Source organism: Papio anubis, chromosome 2, assembly GCF_008728515.1.
Source record: "Papio anubis isolate 15944 chromosome 2, Panubis1.0, whole genome shotgun sequence".
Lineage (NCBI taxonomy): Eukaryota > Metazoa > Chordata > Mammalia > Primates > Cercopithecidae > Papio > Papio anubis.
Genome location: NC_044977.1, coordinates 43,092,121 through 43,114,712, shown reverse-complemented (window position 1 = coordinate 43,114,712; position 22,592 = coordinate 43,092,121). Strand labels below are relative to the sequence as shown.

The 22,592-nt window shown below is 53.5% G+C and overlaps 1 protein-coding gene across 1 annotated transcript in view; it reads left to right on the top strand.

Annotated features, from left to right (window-relative positions):
- The window catches only part of ADCY5 (adenylate cyclase 5), a 164,405-nt gene that overhangs the window by 105,897 nt on the left and 35,916 nt on the right, over window positions 1-22,592 (top strand). Inside the window, exons 4-10 of the mRNA XM_003894021.5 lie at window positions 9,012-9,123; window positions 10,667-10,794; window positions 12,841-12,999; window positions 13,878-14,019; window positions 16,202-16,342; window positions 20,170-20,192; window positions 21,130-21,274. Of these exons, the coding sequence (XP_003894070.2) occupies window positions 9,012-9,123; window positions 10,667-10,794; window positions 12,841-12,999; window positions 13,878-14,019; window positions 16,202-16,342; window positions 20,170-20,192; window positions 21,130-21,274 (850 nt within the window). The remainder of the gene's footprint in view (window positions 1-9,011; window positions 9,124-10,666; window positions 10,795-12,840; window positions 13,000-13,877; window positions 14,020-16,201; window positions 16,343-20,169; window positions 20,193-21,129; window positions 21,275-22,592) is intronic.

Genomic DNA, 22,592 nt, shown 5'->3' with positions numbered 1-22,592 from the left:
TATTTTAGTTGTGATAAAAATACATAGCATAAAACTCACCATCTTAGCCATTTTTAAATGTACAGTTCAGTGGCATTAAGTACATACACATTGTGCAACCATCATCACCACCATCCATCTCTGGAACTTTTCTTATTTTCACAAGCTGAAACTGTATACGCATTAAGCTCTAACTCCCCATCCTCCCTCCCGCAAGCTCCTGGAAACCATCATTCTATTTTCTGTCTCTATGATTTTGACTACTCTAGGTAGCTCATGTGAGTGGACATATACAGTATTTGTGCTTTTTGTGACCGGCTTATTTCACTTAGCATGATGTCTTCAAGGTTCATCCGTGTTATAGCATATGTCAGGATTTTCTTCCTTTTTAAGGGCTGAATAATACTCCATTGTCTGAATATACCACATTTTATTGATCCATACAGAGTGTCCACTGATGGACACCGGGTTGCTTCTACCTTTTGGCTGTTGTGAATAGTGCTTCTAGGAACATGGGTGTACAAATACTTTTTTCATATCTGTGCTTTCTTTCTTTTTTTTTTTTTTTTTTTGAGATGGAGTCTCACTCTGTCACCCAGGCTAGAGTGCAGTGGCATGATCTTGGCTCACTGCAACCTCTGCCTCCTGGGTTCAAGCAATTCTGCTGCCTCAGCCTCCCTAGTAGCTGGGATTACAGGTACACACCACCACACCTGGCTAATTTTTGTATTTTTAGTAGAGACGGGGTTTCACCATTTTGGCCAGGCTGGTCTTGAACTCCTGACCTCAGATGATCCGCCCACCTCAGCCTCCCAAAGTGCTGGGATTACAGAAGTGAGTCACCGCGCCTGGCCTGTGCTTTCAGTTTTGGTGGGTATATATCTAGAATGGCATTGCTGGATCATACGGCGATTCTGTCTTTAGCTTTTGGAGGAACTGCCATACTGTTTTCTAGAGGGCCTGCACCATTTGACCTTCCTCCCAGCAGTGCACAAGGGTTCGAATTCCTCCACATCCTTACCTGGGATTGTGTCTCAACAAAAGACCTCAGTTTGCCTTAAATGCAGAATGGGGATTGGTGGGGACTGGAGTCAGTAGCCAGCAAGGACTTACTATTTTAGCTCTGTGGACTCAAAATGAGGGGTCCTGTGGGAGATAAGAAGGGAGGGAAGACGGAGCAAACAGGCACTGACCAGTTGAATTTGCCCTGCTATGTCTTTGAAACAGCTGGAATCAGCTGTTACTTATGATTATGATTCTAATAAAAATTTAGACATAGGAAGTATCATTCTGGGCTGAGGTAAGTCAAGGAAGACAACATGAAGACGGAAGGGTTAGAATCAGGCCCTAAAAGAAGAATGCGATTTTTTACCTTTTAAAAAATCAACATTTTTCTTTTTTCTTTTACTTTTTCTTGAGACAGACTCTGACTCTGTCACCCAGGCTGGAGTGCAGTGGTGTGATCATGGCTCGCTGCAGCCTAGACCTCCTGGGGTCCAACAGTTCGCCCACCTCAGCCCCAAGTAACTGGGACTCCAGGCACCCGCCGCCACACCTGGCTGATTTAAAAAATTTTTTTGCAGAGACCGGGTCTCACTATGTTGCTTAAACTGGCCTCCGACTCCTGGGCTCAAGTATTCCTCCTGCCTCAGCCTCCCAAAGTGCTGGGGTTACAGGCATGAGCCACCATGTGTGGCAAAAAGTAAACATTTTCATTATGTGAAGAATGTATGTTCTTTGTAGAGAAATTGGAAAATAAGAGCAGTATGGAGAAGAAAAAGCACTCATAGACTCACCCCCGAGGTCACTAACTATTGCTAGGTCTTGGTGCAGTTTCTTCTTCCTTTTGTGTGATTTTCCTTCAGGAAGCATTTCCCTAAATCTTTCCAGACTTTCTAAACAGAATGTCTGTAGGTGCTGTGGGGTGTTCCATCGTACGTACAGTAGGGGTAGGATTTGGGTAGGCAGAAACAAGAGAGGGGTTTGGGTGGGCGGGAGGGGGCCTGCAGGAGGCCTCTAGTCGAATCCAGGACATGCCTCAACCTAGGACCCCTGGACCCAGTCCTGACAATCAAACCAGTCACTGGGCCCCTTGTCTTGGTTTCCACTTGCTGAAGAAAGGCGTCCTGTTGTCCCTGCAAGAGTGGAGAGAGCGCGGTCGTCCCAGGGCAGGCTCTCCCTGTTGGTGGAATTCATGCAGGCATTCCGTGTCCAGCAGGCTCCCATGGGCCTTTCCCCCTTTCCCTTTCCCAGCCTATGCCCCTGGATGAACCTGTGGCTGCTGCCAGTTCACATGCCCCTCTCTCATCTTTTTTTGTTCCACTCCTTGGAAAACAGCCGTCTGGTGTCTGATCTCAGCCCAGTGTTAATAAGACCACACCTGATTGTGCTGACTCCCCTAAAGGACATGAGTGACTCCTTGCTCCTCCTGTACCTTACTAGGGGCATGAGCCCAAAGGATTCTTCAGGTTGGATGATAGGGGACAAATGGAGAGGGCACACTGCAGGGGACAGCACTCTTGGTCAGAAAGAGACCACTGGCCCATCCAGAGGTGTGGCCACTTCAGCCTCCCCAGCCCACACTGGGCCCGCCCGGGTACTTCCCCAGCACCTTCGGCTCCCAGCTTCCTGGGAGTTGGGCTGAGACCTTGCCATACTCCCTTCCCACCCTCTACCACTCAGCACAGTTCTTGATGTGGTCCTGGAGCTCTAACGATGCCAAGGGCTGCAGGAGATCAGAGGAGCTGGTGATCATCACCACAGGCTCCCCTAGACCGCCAGGAGAGCTCAGCACCTGGGTGTCCAGAGGTGCTGCAGGATGTGCACAGGAGAAGGGCCAGGCTCTGACAGCTTCATAAAGTCATGGGCCTGTTAGCAGCAAGTGGGAACAACCGTGAGGAAATGCACTTCACCAAAAGCGCACATGGTTTGGAAAGCTGAGCCGAAGCTGCTCAGGAGGGCTGAAGGGCCTATTGTGGTAATTGGGACTGTGTCTCCCACTCTTGCCCCTGGAATAGAATGCAGGAGGCTGTGAATGATGGATGGCAGGCAATTAGGGAAGTGTGCACAGCCAGGGTGGCCCTACCTCAGTTCTGTGCACCCGCCATGAGGGCCTGATCCTGTTCCCAAGAGGAGCTCTCCGATGGGAGCTAAGAGATGAATTAGCACCTTCCTGCACGTCTGGGCCAGCGCTGAGTTGGGACATGGCCTTCAGAGTTACTCTGGGGAAGATCAGGAAATCCTGGCCAGCAGAACAGACAGTCTGCTGTAGGGTAAACCTTATAAAACCGAAGAGCCTGCAGAAGTGACAGTCATTAAGCAGAATCCTCCCCCAAAGCTGCGGAGAAATGTGACTTTGTCTCTGACAGGAGGTGGGGGGATGTGGGGGTGGCAGGGTTTATATAAATGTGTGGGGAGGCTTTGGGGGCTTCAGAGTCAGGGCCTCAGCAGCAACCTTCCCTGGGCTTCTGCCCACCTGGCATAGAAGCCTTGCTTTGAGTGGCTCTTCCCTGGCAGGCAGTGACCTGCCCCTCCCTGGTTCCTCAGTAGCTGACCAGGAAGAGTGGATTCCCAGGAGGCTGCAGGGAGGTACAGGTTTTCAAAGGCACCTGGGGCTCCTCAGATACCACTGTTGTTTCTCATGTCTCTTGGCACACAACCAGAGACCACCCATGTCCCCATGTCCCTGGTACCCATTCAGCCACTGGTTCCGTGCATATGGCGTCTGCTGGGGGACAGGCTGTGGACTTCATGGGCTCCTGTCTCAGGTGACATGCTTGAGTCTCCAAGAGGCTTTGTGGGGCAGAAGGAAGAGCTCACAATTTTGAGTTACTAATTGTGCCTCTTACTTGCTTTGGAACCAGTGAAGTTTCTTCCCTTTCAACAAATAAGTATTAGGCACTGTTGTGGGTTGAATTTTATCCCCCTAAAGGATACATTGAACCCCTGGTACCTGTGAATGTAGCTTTATTTGGAAGCAGGATCTTTGCAGATGAAATCAAGTAAAGATGAGGTCATACTGGAGTAGGATGGGCCCCTAATCCAATAGGAACAGCGAACTTGTGAGAAAAAGAGACTGCCTTGTGAAAGCACAGACACAGGGAGAAGGCCTGGTGAGGACCGAGGCAGAGACTGGAGTGATGTGGCTGCAAGCCCAGGAATGCCAAGGAGTAACAGCTGCCTCCAGAAGCTAGGAATACACCAGGAGATATTCTATTGCGTTTCATCGGGAGCAGGGCTCTACCGACTCCTTGATCTCAGACCTCCAGCTTCCAGAACCACGAGACAATAAAAATCTGTTGTCTTTAGCCACTTGGTTGGTGGTGCTTTGTTACAGCAGCCTGAGGGAACTACCAGGGGCACCTTGCATGTCTGGGTGTTGTGCTGGGTGTAGAGCAGAGGCCAAGGTAGGCCAAGGTAGGCATGGCGCGCCACATCCAGGCAGTCATTCAGCTGCATGTTTCCTAGGGGCTGGGATGTAGCCATGAATCAAGTAGATAAAAAATCTCTCCCTCAAAGAGTTTACATTCGAGTGAGAGGAGACAGACCGAGGCATAATAATAAACAACAGTAATACACAGCCTAGTCAGTGGAGAAAAATATGGTAGAGAAGGGAGATAGATGGGAGAGGTTGTAAATTTAAATGGGGTGGTAGAAGCTTTCTTGAGGCGACCTTTAAACTAATGTGGTGGTTCTTAACCCTGGCTGCATAGTGCATCACCAGGGAAGCTACAAATAGAACAGAACAAAGACAACCAACAGCGGAGCCCACCCCAGACGATTAAGTCAGAATCTCTGGGGCTTGGGGTAGGGGGCCTATCTGGGTAAAAGCTCCCAGGTGATTCTATGAGATGTCTGGTCCCAGGACCATATGGTCTAGTGTGACAAGAGTTGCCGTGGAAGAATGTGCTTGCCAAGGTCCAGCAGGGTCATCTGTGGAGAAGGAGTTGATCGTGGCCTGGCCATCCCAGTACACGGATGGGCAGAGGCCTGGCACACCTGAGTGGCTGGGTCAGCCAGGCAGGCACAGGAGGCTGGAGTGCAGTGGAGCCCCTGGGACCACATACGTCTGCCTCGTGTGTCTGGGGTACCCAACCCTCCTCCTCTTCACCTCTTCTGCTCTGCCTGGTGCTACGGGTTACCCTGCTCAGTGGCAGTCCTACCTCTGCCGGATTAGGGGACTTTTTCCTTCCTACCCCGGGGGCATCTCCAGCCCCCAAAGCCAGGCCTTTGCTGCATAGCCTCAGACCGGGGCTGGACCAGCCACTGGTCATGCTGCCTGCCAGCTTTGTGTCTGAAGTACTGGTGTTGGCCAAGGGGATCCCCCAAGAGGATGCTTGGCCATGTTCAGGGGCTGAACATGCTCCTTGGCTCATGTGCAGCCAATCCGGATGCCAGCTTCCCTTGGTTTTGATTTCCTGAGTTATGAAGAAGAATCTTCAGAACAACTATGGAAGGGGTGCTTTCACAAACTGTGGGAAAGACCTTCTCCTTCTCCCTGGTTGGAGGGGGCAGCCACCTGGGAGGCAGGGAGGCGGAGGGTGGGCCAGGATGGGGGTCTGCAGGCACCCTCCCCCCGGCATGCACACGCCAGCGTACCTACCTCTGGGCAGGGTGGTGGGCCCACCAGCCACGCCAGACACCGGGCATCACAGCTTATGGAGAATCCAAATTCCCTTTCATTTTCTGGGCCCATCCCACAGCTGCACACGCTGGAGCAGCTCTCTGCTGTCCTGAGTCCCCTGGCCTAGCAGGATAGGGCCTGTCCTCTCTGCTCCACCTCCTCACCTTTTCTTTTCTCCCTCTCATTTGTTCCATCTCTTGTCCCTGTCCCCATTTCTCCCACTCTTTCTGACCTCTCTCTTACAGTTGCCTTGGTTGATCCAGGCTAGGATTGAAGTGGCCAGAGGAGCCAGGATTTGGGGAAACAGCAGTGGCTGGGGGCTGCCCTCCTGTGCTTCTCCTGGGAGGTGGGCAGCCTGGCCGAAGCCTTGGGATGTACTCCTGGTGGCCAACCTGTTTCCACAGGCCCTGTGGCTCTCCTCGTGTGAGCTGGTGAGCAGCCACTGAGAGTGACCCCTCTCAGGGGGGTCCTGTACCTGTCCGGGACCACAGCAGCAGCTCCCACAGGTCCTCCCACCTCCCTCACAGTGCCTTTACCCATTTAAGATGTCTGTGGGGCCTACAGACAGCATCATCTTGATTGGTTCAACTCCTAAAGTGTGGAGCCAGGTTGCCTGTGTGGCCTTGGCCAGGTGACTTTTCTGCATCCTCATTTCCTGACAGGGTGGTTGTGAGGTGTGAACGAATGAATACTTCTGTGAGCTTAAAGTAGTGTGTTTTAAAATGTGGGTTTTATGATGGGGAGGCCAACAGATCGGGAGAGAACTGCCGCTAAGATTGTCACCCACAGTTCCCATGAGGAGGCGACACACCATGCAGGGGCCACAGGAGGAGGCGCCAGGGCAGTCAGGAGGCCAAGGGAGCAGAGCCGTTTATTGTGGTTTGTGCGAGAAGGAAGGGTAGCAAGGCAGCTGCTTGGCTGGTTTGAAGCATGTCTTTGCGCTGGCTCGGTATGTAGGGGCTGTCCCAAGTTGCCTGGGACCCCGGTGCCTGTCCCTGGGGTGGTGAGGGCAAGGGATTGTTGTCAGCAGTGGACTCTGGGTTGGTTGGTCTGTGTGTGAAAGGCACACCCTAAGGCAAGTTGTTTACTGTCTCTGGGAATTGGCTTGTCTTGGGAGGCACCAACTCTCCGGGGCCTTGGATGTGAAAGCATGAGAATATCAAGACAGGCTTAGCAAAGAGTACCGTGTTCCAGTTAGACGACAGGAGGGATAAATGAGCAGTATGTGAGGTAATGGATTTGCTGATTAGCCCAATCAGCCATTCCACACGGTGGATATGTGACATCATCACATCACTTTGCACTCACCCCTATAAATATATGCAATTATCATTTGTCAGTATCTTATTTATTTATTTATTTATTATTTGAGACAGTCTAGCTCTGTCACCCAGGCTGGAGTGCAGTGGTGCTATGTTGGCTCACTGCAACCTCTGTCTCCCGAGTTCAAGTGATTCTCCTGCCTCAGCCTCTTGAGTAGCTGAGATTACAGGTGCGTGCCACCACGCCCAGCTAATTTTTGTATTTTTAGTAGAAATGGGGTTTTGCCATGTTGGCCAGGCTGGTCTCGAACTCCTGACCTCAAGTGATCCTCCTGCTTAAGCCTCCCAAAGTGCTGGGATTATAGGTGTGAGCCCAATATTTGATTTAAAAAGATGTGTTTAATGTACCAACATGCATTTTTGGAATAAAAGGACAAAATATGTTTAGTTCACCATCATTAATTTTAAAACTGAGACTGGGTTCTGGAGCCTCAGGAGTCCCGAGGTGCCTGGGGAGGAGCACAGACCTTGGAGGAGGAATCCTGCCTGGCTGCTCTGAGACTTGGCTCCTGTCTGTGAAATGGGGACACTGACCCCTCGCTTGCAGGGCTCTTGCGCGGACTCAGTGAGATGACATGTCGGAAGCCTCCCGCTCAGGCCTGGCTGCCAGGAGCATCTCAGTACACCACAGTTTTTAGATTTTGTGTCCCTTTTAAGAAAAATAACTTTAGGGGCCCTTACAGATTCTGGTCCTGGGGTCTTCCTTCCCTGTTTCAAAGGAAAAGGAAAGAAAATGTTTTCAACTTAGGCAACACAAGCCACAGGGACGGGTGAAAGATCTATCACCAGCTGGTGCACTGAGGAACTGGGAGGGAGGAGTTGGGGGCTTCCAGGGACGCTGACAGGCTGTGTCTTCCTTTCTCCTCCCTGGGCCTCTTTTACTGTGTTTCTTGTAGGGGATAGAAGACTCCTTCAGGATGGAGGGCTTAGGGCTAGAGTCCCCTCTGTGTGGGATTGGAAAGTCAGAGTTTGCAGGGCCACCATTCTGGCCTGAAATGCCTTCCAGAGCAGAGGCATCAAAGGCCTCTCTTCCCCAGGAGCGGGCCCAGCGCCCTTGGGGTGTGCTCAGAGGTCAAAGGGGGCAGGCCTGAGAGACGACTGGGAGTTGGGGCCTGGACCCCTGTCCTGCACTCTCCTAAGGCACACACCCATGCCTCACGCCCCTCCCCTGCCTTCCTCCTGGGCTGGGGGAGGGTGCAGTTAGAGCACAGAAGGAGGATAGCAACAGAAAGAGGCAGCATCCTCGGCCCTCCAGTGCCAGGGCCTCTTTGTCCCCTGCCCAGCAGCCGTGTGGAGACCCCAGCACTCTCGCTGGCTGGCAGCCCTCTCGGGCCCAAGGAGCCCCAGGCTGGGCCCTGGCCACAAACCCTGCCTCTGCTCCCTCATGGAGGTCTGTCTTGGTCCGTTCAGGCTGCTCTAAGAGAATACCAAAGACCGGGGGCTTACAGACAGCAGCACTGTATTTCTCATGGTTCTGGAAGCTGGCAGTCTGGGATCAGGGTGCCAGCATGATCAGGGTCTGGCAAAGGTCCTCTTTCAGGTTGCTGACTGCCACCTTCTTATATCGTCACAAGGTGGCGAGCAGAAAGCGAAGAAGCAAGCTCTCGTGTCTCTTCTTATAAGGGCACTAATCCATTCGTGAGGGATCCACCCTTGTGACCTCATTATGTTTCACCAAATACCATCACATTGGGCATTAGGATTTAATGCAGCCAGGTGCAGTGGCTCATGGCTGTAATCCTAGCACTTTGTGAGGCCAAGGTGGGTGGATTGCTTGAGCCCAGGAGTTTGAGACCTGCCTGGGCAACATAGTGAGACCCTGCCTCTACCAAAAAAAAAAAAGAATTAGCCAGGTAGGGTGGCACACTCTTGTAGTCCCAGCTACTTGGGAGGCTGAGGCGAGAGGCTCCCTTGAGCCTGAGAAATCGAGGCTGCAGTGAGCCTTGATCATGCCACCACACACCAGCCTGGGCAACAGAGCAAGACCTCTTCTTAAAAAAATGAAGAAAAAAAATGTAATGTATGAATCTGGGAGACACAAAGATTCAGCCTATAGCAGGGTCTTCCTCCTCTGCCTGTCTCCCCAGCATCCTGTTTGCTGACATCGAGGGCTTCACCAGCCTGGCATCCCAGTGCACCGCACAGGAACTGGTCATGACCCTCAACGAGCTCTTCGCCCGCTTCGACAAGCTGGCCGCAGTGAGTCGCCCTGAGCCAGGGCTAGGGTGGCCCGACCTGGGCTGTTGAGGGAGGCTGCGGTGGTCGAGGACCTGCTGAACCCCAGGGATGGGCATATGCCTGGGTGTACCCTGCTGGGTAGAGCCTGCTGGTGATGGGCAGGGGGCCCCTCAGGCTGTGGCTGTGTCCTCACGCCCTACCTGGGCGCTGGAGACACACTCAGCTGGAGTTGCTTTCAGCACTGTCGCTGAGCACAAGCGAGAGCGTAGGGAGCCCTCCATGCCTCCATCCGTGGAAGCGGGTGGTGAGGCTGCTGGTCACACTGCCCAAACCCTCAGGGGAATATGCTCTTCGTCTGGGGGCACATTAGGTGCCATCAAGCCACATTCCTGATGAGATTGGCCAGACTGATAAGAGAATGAGTCTAAGTCCCCAGCTGGCCTGCAGGCGGCTGTGTGCCATTCCCTAGAGGCATCCAGAAAGAGGACTCTTAAACGTTTGGATAAATTGGAAGTAACACTCCATGGCAGGGAGTGGTGAACTACACGTTCATTCCTTAGGCCCCTATTCACCCCTCCGTTATCCTTTCCCAGCTCTAGGCCTTTGTAGAGTGATTAAATGTCAGTGGCCACTGACAGGTGGACACATTCCCCTTGGCTCACACAGGACAGCAGGCCGGGTTATTGATGAGAGAGGCTGGTGCCGTCGCAGCCAGTGCCAGGGCCTCTCTGGGGGCTTCCGTGGTGGGGCACATGTACTCACCTGTGAGTTTCATCACTGAACTGAATGAGGTGAATAGTACCTGCTTGGCACTTGAGTCTCAAACGAGTCCAGGCCACACGGGCACTTGAATCCCTGCTTCCCAACTACCTTTGGGATCCAGAGCTGGACCGCTCATAATTGAGGATTAGTGATATTCCATCACAATCCCACTTACAGATTGATGGTGGCCTGCAGGTGGCCCCATGGCACCTGTCACTCAGCAGCAGCTCTGTTGGTTTCTTGGCACTGGTGCTTGCTAGTTTAGCAAAATTCTTTTTGGATAAAAATCTCAGGCTGAGAGTCAACCAGCTTTTGGTTAAAGCTCATTTCTCCCTGCTTCAGTCTTTTTGTAAAAGGAGGAGAATCAGGCAACTTTTGATAGAACCTCAAGCAATGAATCAGAGTGACTCTTGGGGCATGGAGGGGACCAGAGACCCTTGTACTGGGGCTTGGGGCCTTCCTTAAGCTGATAGGGCCACCCTGCTGGCTGGGCCACAGTTCGACGAGCCAGATTCCTCTTGGGGCTCTGGAGCGGATCTTTAAAAGTGAGGTCCTGAGTCTGGGAGGCTGGAATGCCACTCAGGGCTGCCCAGCCCATCCCTCCATCCCCACAATCCCTCCCTCCCCAACGTCTCCTGATAAGCCTGTCCCGGGACCATGCCGAGTTCTGGCGTGGGCCTGCGCTCACTGCCCTAAAAGGCAAGTTATTCCAGGCACGGGGTGAATCTGTTTGCTTTTCATGTCTTTCCTCCCACTTCTCTTTCCTACTATTTTTAATTTGTAAAATTAATTTGCTTTCCAGGAGAATCACTGTTTACGTATTAAGATCCTCGGGGATTGTTATTACTGCGTCTCGGGGCTTCCTGAAGCAAGGGCTGACCACGCCCACTGCTGCGTGGAGATGGGCATGGACATGATCGAGGCCATCTCGTAAGTGCCCACCCCCGGGTACCGTCTCCCTCCTTGGGACTGTCCACAGCCCAAGAGACTGACTGACCTGCCGGCTGCCTGGTTGGAGGCAGGGAAACAGTGGGGTGAAACTATCTCCCAAAGGTGCCCAGCCAAGCTGAGGGTTGGTGTATGCCACCAGACTTTTTGCCTTCTCCAGGATTCCTGTGCCCTACAGCAGCCTGGGCAGCTTTTCCCAGAGGAAGTGTGTGGGAAGGGAGGGCTCTGCAGACTCCAGGAGTGGAGGAGAGGCTGGCAGCCGTGTGAGGACCCTGTGCCGTGTGAGGCCCTTGCACTTCCGGGGCCTCACGTTTCCTACAAACACTCAGCCAGGCGTCGAGCTGCTGGTTCCGCTTCTTCCCAGATGTGAAAGGTTGGGCTCACAGGAGTTAGACAACTCCCCAGGGTGCTACCACCAGGCAGGTGGGTTCAAATGCAGGTGGTCCGCTTAGAGAGAATCACCCTGCCTGTGAACCATAGCAAAAAGGCAGTTTGGCCAATTCATGGCTACCACTGGCCACAGAAGGGGCCCTGGTCATTGAAAAACATGGATGGTCTAAGCTTCTGTGACAGCCAAGGGAGGAAGTCAGAGACTTTGGGCTTTACAAATAGCCTGGACAGGGGCAGAGAAAAAAGGCACAGAGGGCAAGGTCAGAGACGGGAGTGTCTGGCCAGGAAGGCGGCCGGGTCCATTGGTTTGGCTCAGTTCTACTCGCAGCACTTGCCAAGTGTCCCCGGCATGCCTGAGCTAGACAGTCAGTCTCCCCAGAAGCACAGAGCCTTAAGGGAAAGAGTCCAGGACTCCTGGTCCTCAGATACGAGGCATGTCATGTGGACACAGTGAGGTAAGGGAGGCAGACTATTGTAGGAGGGTCCAGGAGGGGACAGTTGATTCCACTGAGAGGATCAAGAGAGTTTGCCTGAAGGAGGTGCCGTGGAGTTAAGCCAAAAAGACAGAATGAGCCATTGTCAAGCTAAGCAAGTATCCAAAGGCATTGTGGATGGAAAGTGTTTCAGTAAAGGTATTCTGCTGCAGTATAGGTATTTACCAAGTTGATTCAGGACAAGAGAAATGATGGATGACCGCAGTCTCCCCTGCAGTGGGTGTCAGCCTCTTGCTGATGGCGTGGGATGGGGTCAGGGAGTCTCAGTGGTGCTCCCACCCACTGGGGCAAGTCAGACTGCTGGTCCCATGGCTGGCTGAGTGCACCCATGCCCCAGGTGTCAGGGAGGGTCTAGGGCCCTAGAAAGTGCAATCTGAATTCATCCATTACGCCACTTCCTGGCACCTGCACCCTCTCCTGCAAATGCTGGGCAGGTTCCCATGGGCCTCAGACACGCACCTGGAGATGTATGGCTTCCTTCCCACTCTGCCTCCACTGCTTGCCTAGCATGAGGAGTTATAAGTGCACACGGAGGGCCTGCCCTGTCTACTGGGGCCTCCCAGATATGGATACGTGGTGCGTGTAAGCCCCTGCTCCTGCCCAGGCTCCCCTTCCCTCCCGAGCAGGGCATACCCTTGAAACCTGGGTAACCACCTTTTGCCATCACCCTGCTAACATCTTGGAAGCAGCAGTATGGATAAATCCAATAAACAGATAATCCAAAAGCCATTTCTGCCTTACCCACAAGAGCATTATACATATAGGGTGTGGAGTGGTGGTAACTTCCCCATTTAATTCAAGTTGGCCCTAACATGCATTTGCATTTTTCCAATCACAATTTAATTGACAGGGCAGTGCTGGCCAGAGGTGCCCTCCTGGAGGGGAAGCAGCAGGGCTCTGGGTTTTAGTGTGGCGCCGCGCCACCTTGTGGCCAAGTCGGGAACAGCCCCGTTCACAGCCGACTGCACCTGCTGCCCACCCCAGTGCCCTTCAGGCTGAACATTCTTGGACTCTAGGGCTGGATGGGAGAAGGAAGACTCTTTGACCCCTGCACCTTCACCCTTCCCTGCACCTGCAGCCTCACCCCCACTCTGTGTGCCCAGCCTCCAGCCTTCTCCCAGCCTTACCCCTGCTCCATCTCCAGGTTGGTCCGGGAGGTGACAGGGGTGAACGTGAACATGCGTGTGGGAATTCACAGCGGGCGAGTACACTGCGGTGTTCTTGGTCTAAGGAAGTGGCAGTTCGACGTCTGGTCTAACGACGTCACGCTAGCCAACCACATGGAGGCTGGCGGCAAGGCGGGGTGAGTGAAGGCTGTGGGTGGCTCAGGGCCCCAACCTGGGTTCCCACTCAAGCCCACCCAGGGTGACCATCCTGCAGAGGCGAGGTGGGGCAGGGTGGTGTGGGCAGGATGGGTAGCAAGCACCTGGTGGGGCTGGGGTGAGCATAGTGGAAGTAGAAATTCCCCTACTTGCCAAATCTCCTGTGCCACCATTGGTCAGTTGTGGGAGCATCATGTCACCCTTCCCTGAGCCTTGGCCCAGAAGATATTGAGCCAAACTGTAGTGGCTGGTGAGGTGTGATAGAGTTCTGGGGGAGGGAGGAAGCACAGATAGTTTCTGGGATGACTAGACCGTAAAGGAGGCAGGACTGGGAGGGGTGAGGCAGGTGGGGTGGGAAGAGCCTGCTGCTAGGCAGAGGGAACACAGCAAGGCGAGGCACAGGTGTGGGAAACACAGCATTTCCAAGGAATGGGAGAAGAGCAGATGGCCTTTTAGGGATGGCTAGGAGAAACAGTGCCTGTGTTCAGAAGGCATGAGTGCCAGGCTTGTGAATTTGGACTCCATCCTGTCGCGTGCAGGAGCCATTGCTGGCTTCTGAGCAGGAGTGTGAGGCTTGCAAAGTTTGCAAGACTGGTGGCCATGTTCTCTTGGGCACTCTAATGTAGCGGTCTGTGCCAGGATGTTCAGTGTGAGATAGTATGGTTGCAGTGGACACGAGAGCCCACTTGATAGTAATGGAGGGTACCATGCAAGGTTGAAGTTAGGATTTGAGCAGAGCTTGGGGCCCTAGGGTTTCAATTGTGATGAATCCACTAATTGCAGTTTGGTTTTTCACGGGAGCTGACATTCTGACTTTGCATTTTCTGCCCTCTCCACCCTGATCCCTGCCCTGCTGTAGACGCATCCACATCACCAAGGCTACACTCAACTACCTGAACGGGGACTACGAGGTGGAGCCAGGCTGTGGGGGCGAGCGCAACGCCTACCTCAAGGAGCACAGTATCGAGACCTTCCTCATCCTGCGCTGCACCCAGAAGCGGGTCTGTGGACGGGGTGGGGGCCGGGGGGCTGAGGGGCTCCCTTCCTCCAGGGAGGGACATGTTCGTGGCCTGCTGCTTCCTTCTGTTTCCTTGAGTAAAGTCATGAATTTCTTATGCCGTTGTGGTTCCCGCATCTTAAAAAGGACCCCGGCAGTTAGGCCTTGCAAAAAGGATGGTAAAGAGGGAATCTTTTAATATTGCTTCTTTTGCAAAAATGCAACAGACCTCAAATTAGCACCAAGACATCAAAAGTCCACAAGCTGGAGATCAGCATCAAGGGAGTCTGTGGATACCGTATGTTTTATCTCCATCTCTCTCCTTTTCATTTGCCTTTTACTGGGTGGACACTTGTCCTAATCTCTTCCCTCTCTGATCCATAGATCGGAGTTCATCTCCACATGTGCCTATGTATCTTTGTTTCTTGAACCTATTTTCCCCTTTCCCTTTCTAGTCTCTTTCTTTTTCCCCCTTTGTCTCAGCCCACACTTGCTGAAATATAAAGCTAAATTATTAGCAGACTCCAGTGTTCTATTTTTAATAGTGTCATGTTCCATGTTCTTAATTTTTAAAGCAAATCAAGAGAACATTTTCTATTTCTTCCTAAACTAAAATGCCTTTTACTTATGAGTCTTTCTTTTGAATTTATCTGTCGGTCAGTGCCCTTTGATAGAGAAAAGCTTCCTCATTTCTCTTCCTAAGAAGTGAAATGAAAGACAAAATTAAGCTGTGAGAAGAGTTCAGAGAGTCTAGGATGACAGCAAAGGCAATTTTTAAAGGGCAGCTGGCAGGGCTGTTGAGGGCAGGTGCCCATGCCGAGAGGGACATCAGAGGGACACCGTATCCTACTGTGCAGTGCCCCAGGGGACAGATCCTGGCTGCAGGGGCTCTTCACGGGAGCTGTGTCAGACCCTCCACAGGCGCCAGGAAGAGGGACGGGAGATTCAGGGCCCTGTGGGGACAGTTCCTCATGGTTTCCTTGACACGTTTGTAAGCGTTGGCCAGTTCCTTGGCCACAGTATCAGTGAACTGGATCCTCCGGGCTCTTTCCCACATCTCTCCTCTCGGCGCCTGGGTCGCAAGGCCTCCCACAGCTTCCTGTCCTAGACCCTGAGTTCTCTGGCTCTTGGTTCTTCTAGCTGGACAAGTGGTCCAAAAAGGATGAAATGGAGACAGAAAGAGTGACAGGCACCCCCACCAGCAGTGTCAGCTGAAGCAGGCTGTGTGTTCCCACCGTCACCTTATCTGACAAGGGAGGGAGTTGAGGGGAGGGTTGCCTCAGGTCTCCAGCTCTCTTGCACCCATTTGGATGGATAGACAGACAGACAGACAAGATCCTGGGGAGTGTGTTGGCCCATAGACTGAGACTCTGTTTGTGTATTTGTACAATGCCTGTCAGCTCTTGAATCTCATAACTTCACTGACCCAAACCTCTTTGGAAGTGCCCTCTTGGGCCCCAGGCGAGTCCTGGTGCCCTCTCTGTTATAGCATATTTTGGAGAAGTTGAGCAGAGGTTGTGATCCCAAGTCTCCTCTCCCTCTGGCACCCCCTGGGCACCTTCAGATCAGGCCCCACCCACCCTTGAGGCTATAGCTAGAGCCCTACCCTGCCCTGAGCCCTGGCCTGCCCATGAGCAAAGCCTGACGTGACACCACAGCCTGCCAGAGACCAAGTTGGGAGGTGTAGGCACGAGTTGGCCTGGCTGCCTGGGAGACCCAAGCTCAGCCCTCGCTGATCGCCCTGCCCCCTGGACTAGGGGGAGGAAGCACACTGCGGGCAGCCGAGCGCGACAGCTCAGGCCTTTGGGAGCCTAGGCCATCCAGAGGAGAGAAGGGCACCCAGGATGGAATCTTATAGTCAAACTTATAGGGAGAACTATTTGCAAATGGCAGATGTTCCCAAGCCCTTTGCTTTCTCACAAGACCAACTCTCATCATCTTTTGCCACTCCCACCTGAGCCAGCCAGGGCTGGCAGTAGGGAGTTTGGAGGGATCCAGGATGCTTGCCTGGGATGTTCCAGGATCCGGGCAGAGCTCTGGGCTCCAGGGCTTGCCGAGAGGAAAGGGCAGCTGCCTTAGCCCCTTACCTGGCCAGGTACCGTGTTTGGGGGAGGGTGAGGAGCTCGCCACTTGGACTCGTTAGGTGACCCTGCCTGCAGGCTGATGCATCTATGTTCATCTCCCAGAAAGAAGAGAAGGCCATGATCGCCAAGATGAACCGCCAGAGAACCAACTCCATCGGGCACAACCCACCTCACTGGGGGGCTGAGCGCCCCTTCTACAACCACCTGGGTGGCAACCAGGTGTCCAAGGAGATGAAGCGGATGGTGAGTGGCTGGTGGGGCAGTCTATGGGCAACACTCTTCAAGGCTAGGGCCTTCTGTGGACGCGAGGCCCACACCAGACACTTCGTGTTGCCCAAGGGAATCTGGGGAGCCAGACAAGGAAATGGAAGTGCGGTTTGCCCCAACTTTGACTAGGAGTAGGGCACCTGCTTCTGGCCCCAAGCTCTTCCCACCACCCCATGGCATGCCTCATTAGGCTTTGGAACAGACTGGCAGCACCCCTTCCTCCCTCCCTCTTGGCAGAGCTTGCGGCACAGCCTGGAAGCAGGCATGTCTGGCTAGACTCGGCCAGCCACAGCCTCCAGCTGTCTCTTGGCACTGTCTGGTGAGGCCCTGGGGAGTTGGGTGGGCACCAGCTTGTCATACCCTCTTCCAGCACCTCCTGCATTTCCCAGGCAAGTGAAACCACATCTTTTGGTTGAGTTGCTCAGAAACTATCCTAGTGCTTTCTGGGAAGTGCCAGGTGGTGGTCCCCTTTGCCCTCTGTGCTGAGAAACACCCCCCACTAATGCCAGCCTTCCAGCGGGAGCACAGGGCCTGAGCAAGTCGGGGAGGCCATGGTTGGGTGTCAGCCCCACCTCCAGGGACCTGCACACACCGGGACAGGTGAATTCAGGATGCACTGCCTGGGCTCTGACAGCAATGACAGGAAGATGGATTCGGTGGGAAGAGGAGGAAGAAGCCACGTTGCCGTGGTGGCGTTTTCTCTCCTTCTGTCTGAGAGCTTGGCTTCTGCCCCTCAGGCATGCTGCTCAGCTCAGGGGCACCAGGTTCCCAGGTGGGAGTCACCCATGCCAGGAAGGGCCGAGGGATGGCACAGGGACTCTGTGTGTGTGTCTGTGTGTGTGTGTGTGTGTTTCTGTGTGGCCACTTAGCAAAGGAGGGGCATGTTGCACAAGTAGCTCTAAGTTTGGGCTCTCTGGAGCGGACTTGGTTGAGGTTGTGGCAGAAGGGATCAGAGGCGGACTCCGTGAAAATCCAACGGAGTCAGCAGACAAGAGCCAGGAGCCTGGAGGAGGGGACAGGCAGGGACCCAGTCGCTCTGCTCCTTATTAGCCAACGAGTAGCAGATGATATAAGTTTAAGGAAAATGTACAGGAGGAAAAGTGAATTGAGCCAAGACCCCCATTTAACATTTTGACAGCAGAGACACCTCTGGAGGGGGGGCCCTGGGTTACCAGACAGCAGAGTGGAGAAACCTGGCCTTCCCCAGGGCTCCAAACCTGACTTTCCACAGACCTGGTCAGTGTCACTAAAGGCTCCAGCCACCACCCTCCCTCCCCTGAGCATAGAGCAGTTGGCGACCCTCCCCATTGTCACCCCAGCCCTTTGATAGTCTCCTGAAGACTCTGTACCCATATGGTCAGGGCAGCCAAGAGTTTGAAACCAGCCTGGGCAGCATAGTGAGACCCCAACTCTACAAACAATACCAAGGAAAACTAGCTAGGCATAGTAGCATGCTCCTTCAGTCCCAGCTATTTGGGAGGCTGAGGCAGGAGGATGGCTTGAGCCCAGGCGGTTGAGGTTGCAGTGAGCCATGATCACTGCACTCCAGCCTGGGGGACAGAGCGAGACCCTATCTCAAAATAAAGATAAGGGGGAAAAGGGGAAAGGGGGAAGGATTGAGAGCAGGGATAGCAAAGAGGGGCAGGAGAACCGACAGAGAGGAGGCATGGAGCATTGAGCAGGAAGTGGAGGGGAAGCTGGGCAGTAGGGGAGGGAGATGGGGAGGAAGGGAAGGCAGAGAGGTGGCCGGGGAAGGGCAGGGAGCAACCGGCAGGGAGGCAGGACTGGTGGTGAGAGATTTCTTTCTGTTTAGAATTCTTGGAAAGTTATTTTTTAGTGATGTTTGATATAAGCTGTATCTTTAGTTATCTTGAAGTCTTAAAGGAGATAGTTTGGACTGTAGGCACCGGGTTGGCAGATACATTGTTCATCATTAGGACAAGGAACTTTGGAAGAATTCAGTCAGGACTGTCATGGCGAAGGGACGGTCTCTGGAGAAGGAGGCTGCCAGGAAGTCTCCTCCATGGCGTTCGTCACTTTGCCCAGCAGGGAGGGGAAGGAGTGCAGAAGAACAGGGCTGTGGGAACAGAGGCTCCTGTCCTGGCTGGGCCCGCTGTCCCCTGAGGGGACCACCACCAATGACCAGCCTCTGGGCACCACTCCAGCATGGCCAGTGGGAATATCTAGGCTGGGGATGGAGACAGGTTCTGCAGCTGCCACGAGGGCCATTGGGCTTTCCGTGCTACACGTGCCTGGAATCCTGGAGAGAGATCCACAGAAGGCAAGCTTTCACCCTGAGCTGCCCATACTGGATGAGTTTTATGAGAAATAGTCCATTGAAGGGGGGATGGGGGCCCGGGAGCACACAGTAGTGACCGAGAGCTGTTAGAAGGTTTGAACTCGGAGTCAGCAGTGCCTCTTAAATCTTTTTCCAGCTTTTACCCAGCTTCTAAAACACAGTGATGAGCCGTGCTGGTTGATGCTTAGGCACTTGTGTCATAAGGTCTTTAAGGTTATTTATTAATAAAAAGGTTGCCAGTGGGAGGACACATGTGGGCTCGAGCTCCTCGCACCAAACCCAGGAATGACCAGTAGGGTGGGGCCCGGGTGCTGCAGGAGGGAGTGTAGGCAGACTGGGAGAGGCCAAGTAGCCGCTGTCCTGGAACTGTTAGAGTAAGTAGGCGGTGGGATTTGAGCCCAGTCCACTCCGTTGTGTTCTTAACAGTCCCCCTGCCATGGTTTGTGGACCAGTGTTATCTGTCCTGTTACCAACTTGCCATACTGACCTGGCACTGAGCTCTCCACACCAACATGACAAGCAGTGTGGTTAGGATGATCCCGGCCCCCCACTCAGCACAGGAAGAAAAACTGGGTCCCCTGCACCAGCCTCAACAGATGACCAAAGGAGCATCGTGAAAAGCCAGAACAGGCTTATTCACAACATTTCGGCCTATTTTTGAGTCGTAGAGACCAGCATGCATGTAATATAGCTCAGTTCTTCTCGGTTCTGTAGTAGAATTTTTACCAGCTCCTGGGATGGAATTGAGTGGGCCAGCCCCTTGCAGGGGGTCTTCCGTGGGAAGCTCGCCTGTCCAGCTCTCCACTGCCCGCCACGCCTGTGCTCTGAGGGATCCTGGGAGCATCAGGCACAGGCCTGCCCCCCGGAGGGAGTGCTCACTTGAGTGACATCTCTGCCTCCAGCCCAGGGCTGGGATGGTGACGTGGGACCACTTTATAGCCTGGAGGGAGGGTCTGGCCATTCTCAGAGGACAAGGAGAAGGGTGCAGTTTGCCTAGGCAGACAACTACCAGGCCATCCTGGGCTGGCGCTGGCAGCCTGGGAGGAGCTCAGAGCCCATAGTTGGTCACTTGGAGGTGACTGCAGAGGGTGCTGAGGCTCCCCGGAGCCCTCAGCGGCGGGTAGAGCTGGGGGTAGAGTCTGTGTGCCACCAGGGCCCCATGTCTGTTTCAGTGCCTGATAGCCCTGGCTCATGGAGAGGAACATAAATCCCTCTTTTTGTATTTTCAAACTGTGTCCTCATTGGGAATGAAGAGGGGTGTGTTCATTTGGATTTTGGGTTCACCCAGTGTTTGCCGAACTCTGTTTGCCCAGCAGAGTGCTCCACACTGCCAGGGAAGGGACAAACGGAGGGAGGAAGGAAGGAGGTCCTGAGTGACACTCCTCTCTGTGTCCACGCCCTTTGGGAGACTGTAGAGAGATGAGCTGCAGCCTTTTAGAAGCCTCTGAGCTTTGGGTTCTCTCCGTTCTCATTCTCTTCTCTTTCTCTCTCTATCCTCTTTTAGGGCTTTGAAGACCCCAAGGACAAGTGAGTAATATGCCCTTCCTTATTCCTGCTCCCAGGTCTAGGGGATATCTCCCAATCCACCTTATCATTTGGTTTCTCCACACTCCATGGAAAATGACCCCTCTTGCAGTCTTCACTGAGAGTGAATGGAGCCCCCCTCTAGCCGTCAGGTGGTCAGCAGCAGCCCCAGACAGGCTAGGGCAGCCCAGGAACCCAGGCCACCCAGCAGAAGGACAGGGCTCAGCACTGCCCATTTTATCTCCGTGACATGCACGTGCATGTGTGCACACACGTGGGCTCCCTCAGGAAAGTGCAGACCTTACACACTGGTCAGCAGCGCCTGGCATCCAGTGCCCCGAGGCAATGCCCATGTCTCCCTCCTTCACTTCCGGTTCTCACGACTGTCAGAAATTCCACTCCAGGACTGGGCTTTACCCTGAGAAACAGGGTGTTGAAGGTCAGCACTCAAGTCTATATGAAACCTGCTTCTCAAGAGTGCCTTGAGCTGGGTGAAAGAAACCAGGTGGGCCACAGTCCCCGTGGCAGAAACCCGCAGAAACTCTCGCTGCCCGATCTAGGGCTTCTTTTCAGGAGGATAGCAGAGCTGGAGGGTACAGAGCAAAGCCTGTTAGCTGTAGGGAAAGTCCAATTAAACCATCAATGGTAGCTCACATTGTTATGCTAATATAATATGTTAACAGAGTCAGAAAAGCCTATTGTCAACAACCCCCTTAAGCCGGAAGGGCTGAGACTTGGGCAGTTGTCTGTTCACCTGTGCAGTTGTTAAGAGCTGGGCTTAGGCTTCTGGTCTCAGTCTCAGCTCCCGCTGCCCTGATTGGGCTGATGGTGGACAGCTGCCGGGCCTCTCTGAGAGTCTGGGGGGATGGTCGGAAGAGCCAGCCCTCTGCTGGTGCCCCTGTGGTCAGCCTGTCTCACGCCCGTGGCTTCTGCTCCCCAGGAATGCCCAGGAGAGTGCGAACCCTGAGGATGAAGTGGATGAGTTTCTGGGCCGTGCCATTGACGCCAGGAGCATTGACAGGCTTCGGTCTGAGCACGTCCGCAAGTTCCTCCTGACCTTCAGGGAGCCTGACTTAGAGAAGAAGGTACAGCACCCTGGGTGGGAAGGAGGCCCCTGTACTGAATCAGGACCAGGAGGAGGAGGGCAAGGAAACAGTACAGCTCCGTCCCGCCCCCAGCACCATGGAAGGGGTGGCCTCAGTTTCCCCAGCTCTGATGCTGCACTGCCTAGGAAGATGTGAGTTCTAGGGAGGCTTCCCTGGTTGGAAGGGATAGATCTTAACTTCTCTGTGCCTTAGTTTCATTATCTAGAAAATGGGGCAGTTAACATTCCCACTTCATAGGGTTATAGTGAGGATGAAATTAATTTCTTTTTTTTTTTTTTGAAACGGAGTTTCACTCTGTTGGCCAGGCTGGAGTCCAGTGGCTTGATCTTGGCTCACTGCAACCTCCTCCCGCTGGGTTCAAGTGATTCTTCTGCCTCAGCCTCCTGTGTAGCTGGGATTATAGGCACCCTCCACCACTCCCGGCTAATTTTTGTATTTTTAGTAGAGATGGGGTTTCACTGTGTTGGACAGGCTGATCTTGAACTCCTGACCTCAGGTGATCCACCCACCTCGGTCTGCCAAAATGCTAGGATTACAGGCGTGAGCCACCATGCCCAGCAGAGTTTCTATGTATGACACAGTATCTGTCGCACAGTAGGCGTTCGGTGCATATTCGTTGCTATTTGCATTATTGTTATTATCATTGTCGATGGATAGCCCAACTGCTTTGTCACATTGAGACCTCAAGGTGGTAAAGTTGGCAGGGATAGTCAAGATCTCTCTGTTGCATTTCCTCACATTGTGAATGAGAAAGCTAACGCCCAGAGTGGTTGGGGGACCTGCTTTCAGCCACCCAGTGAAGCAGCGACAGAGCTGGAGCCAGATCCCGGTCCAGTCAGTTCTCTTCGCATTATGTGGCAGGCAGCGTCTCCCCAGGGTTCAGTTAAAGTGGACTTGGGGTATGCTCATCAGCATTCAACCAGACAAGCACACTGAATCAGCGAGGTGGAGCTGTGGAAAGGGACCAGCAGTGTATGGACCTGACTTGGGTGTTACTCTGGGTGACTGTGCCAGCCCAACCTCCATCAGTGTGGCTGATTGGTATCATGGGAGGAGCTGGGGTGAGGAGCCCCAGATGTGACTTTGGACAAGTCTTGTTGAGCTCTCTGAGGCCCAGCTTGCTCATCTCTGAAGAAGAAATGACAGCCGTTATATTCTGACTTCCCGGGCTGTTGTGGGGGTGCTGGATGAGGCCTGTAGACACCTGGCATGTTTCCTAGCGGGTAGATGGTGTGCAGTCATGTACAGCCGTGATCAGTATGGATTACTCTGAAGGTGACCCACCTGCAGAAGGTTT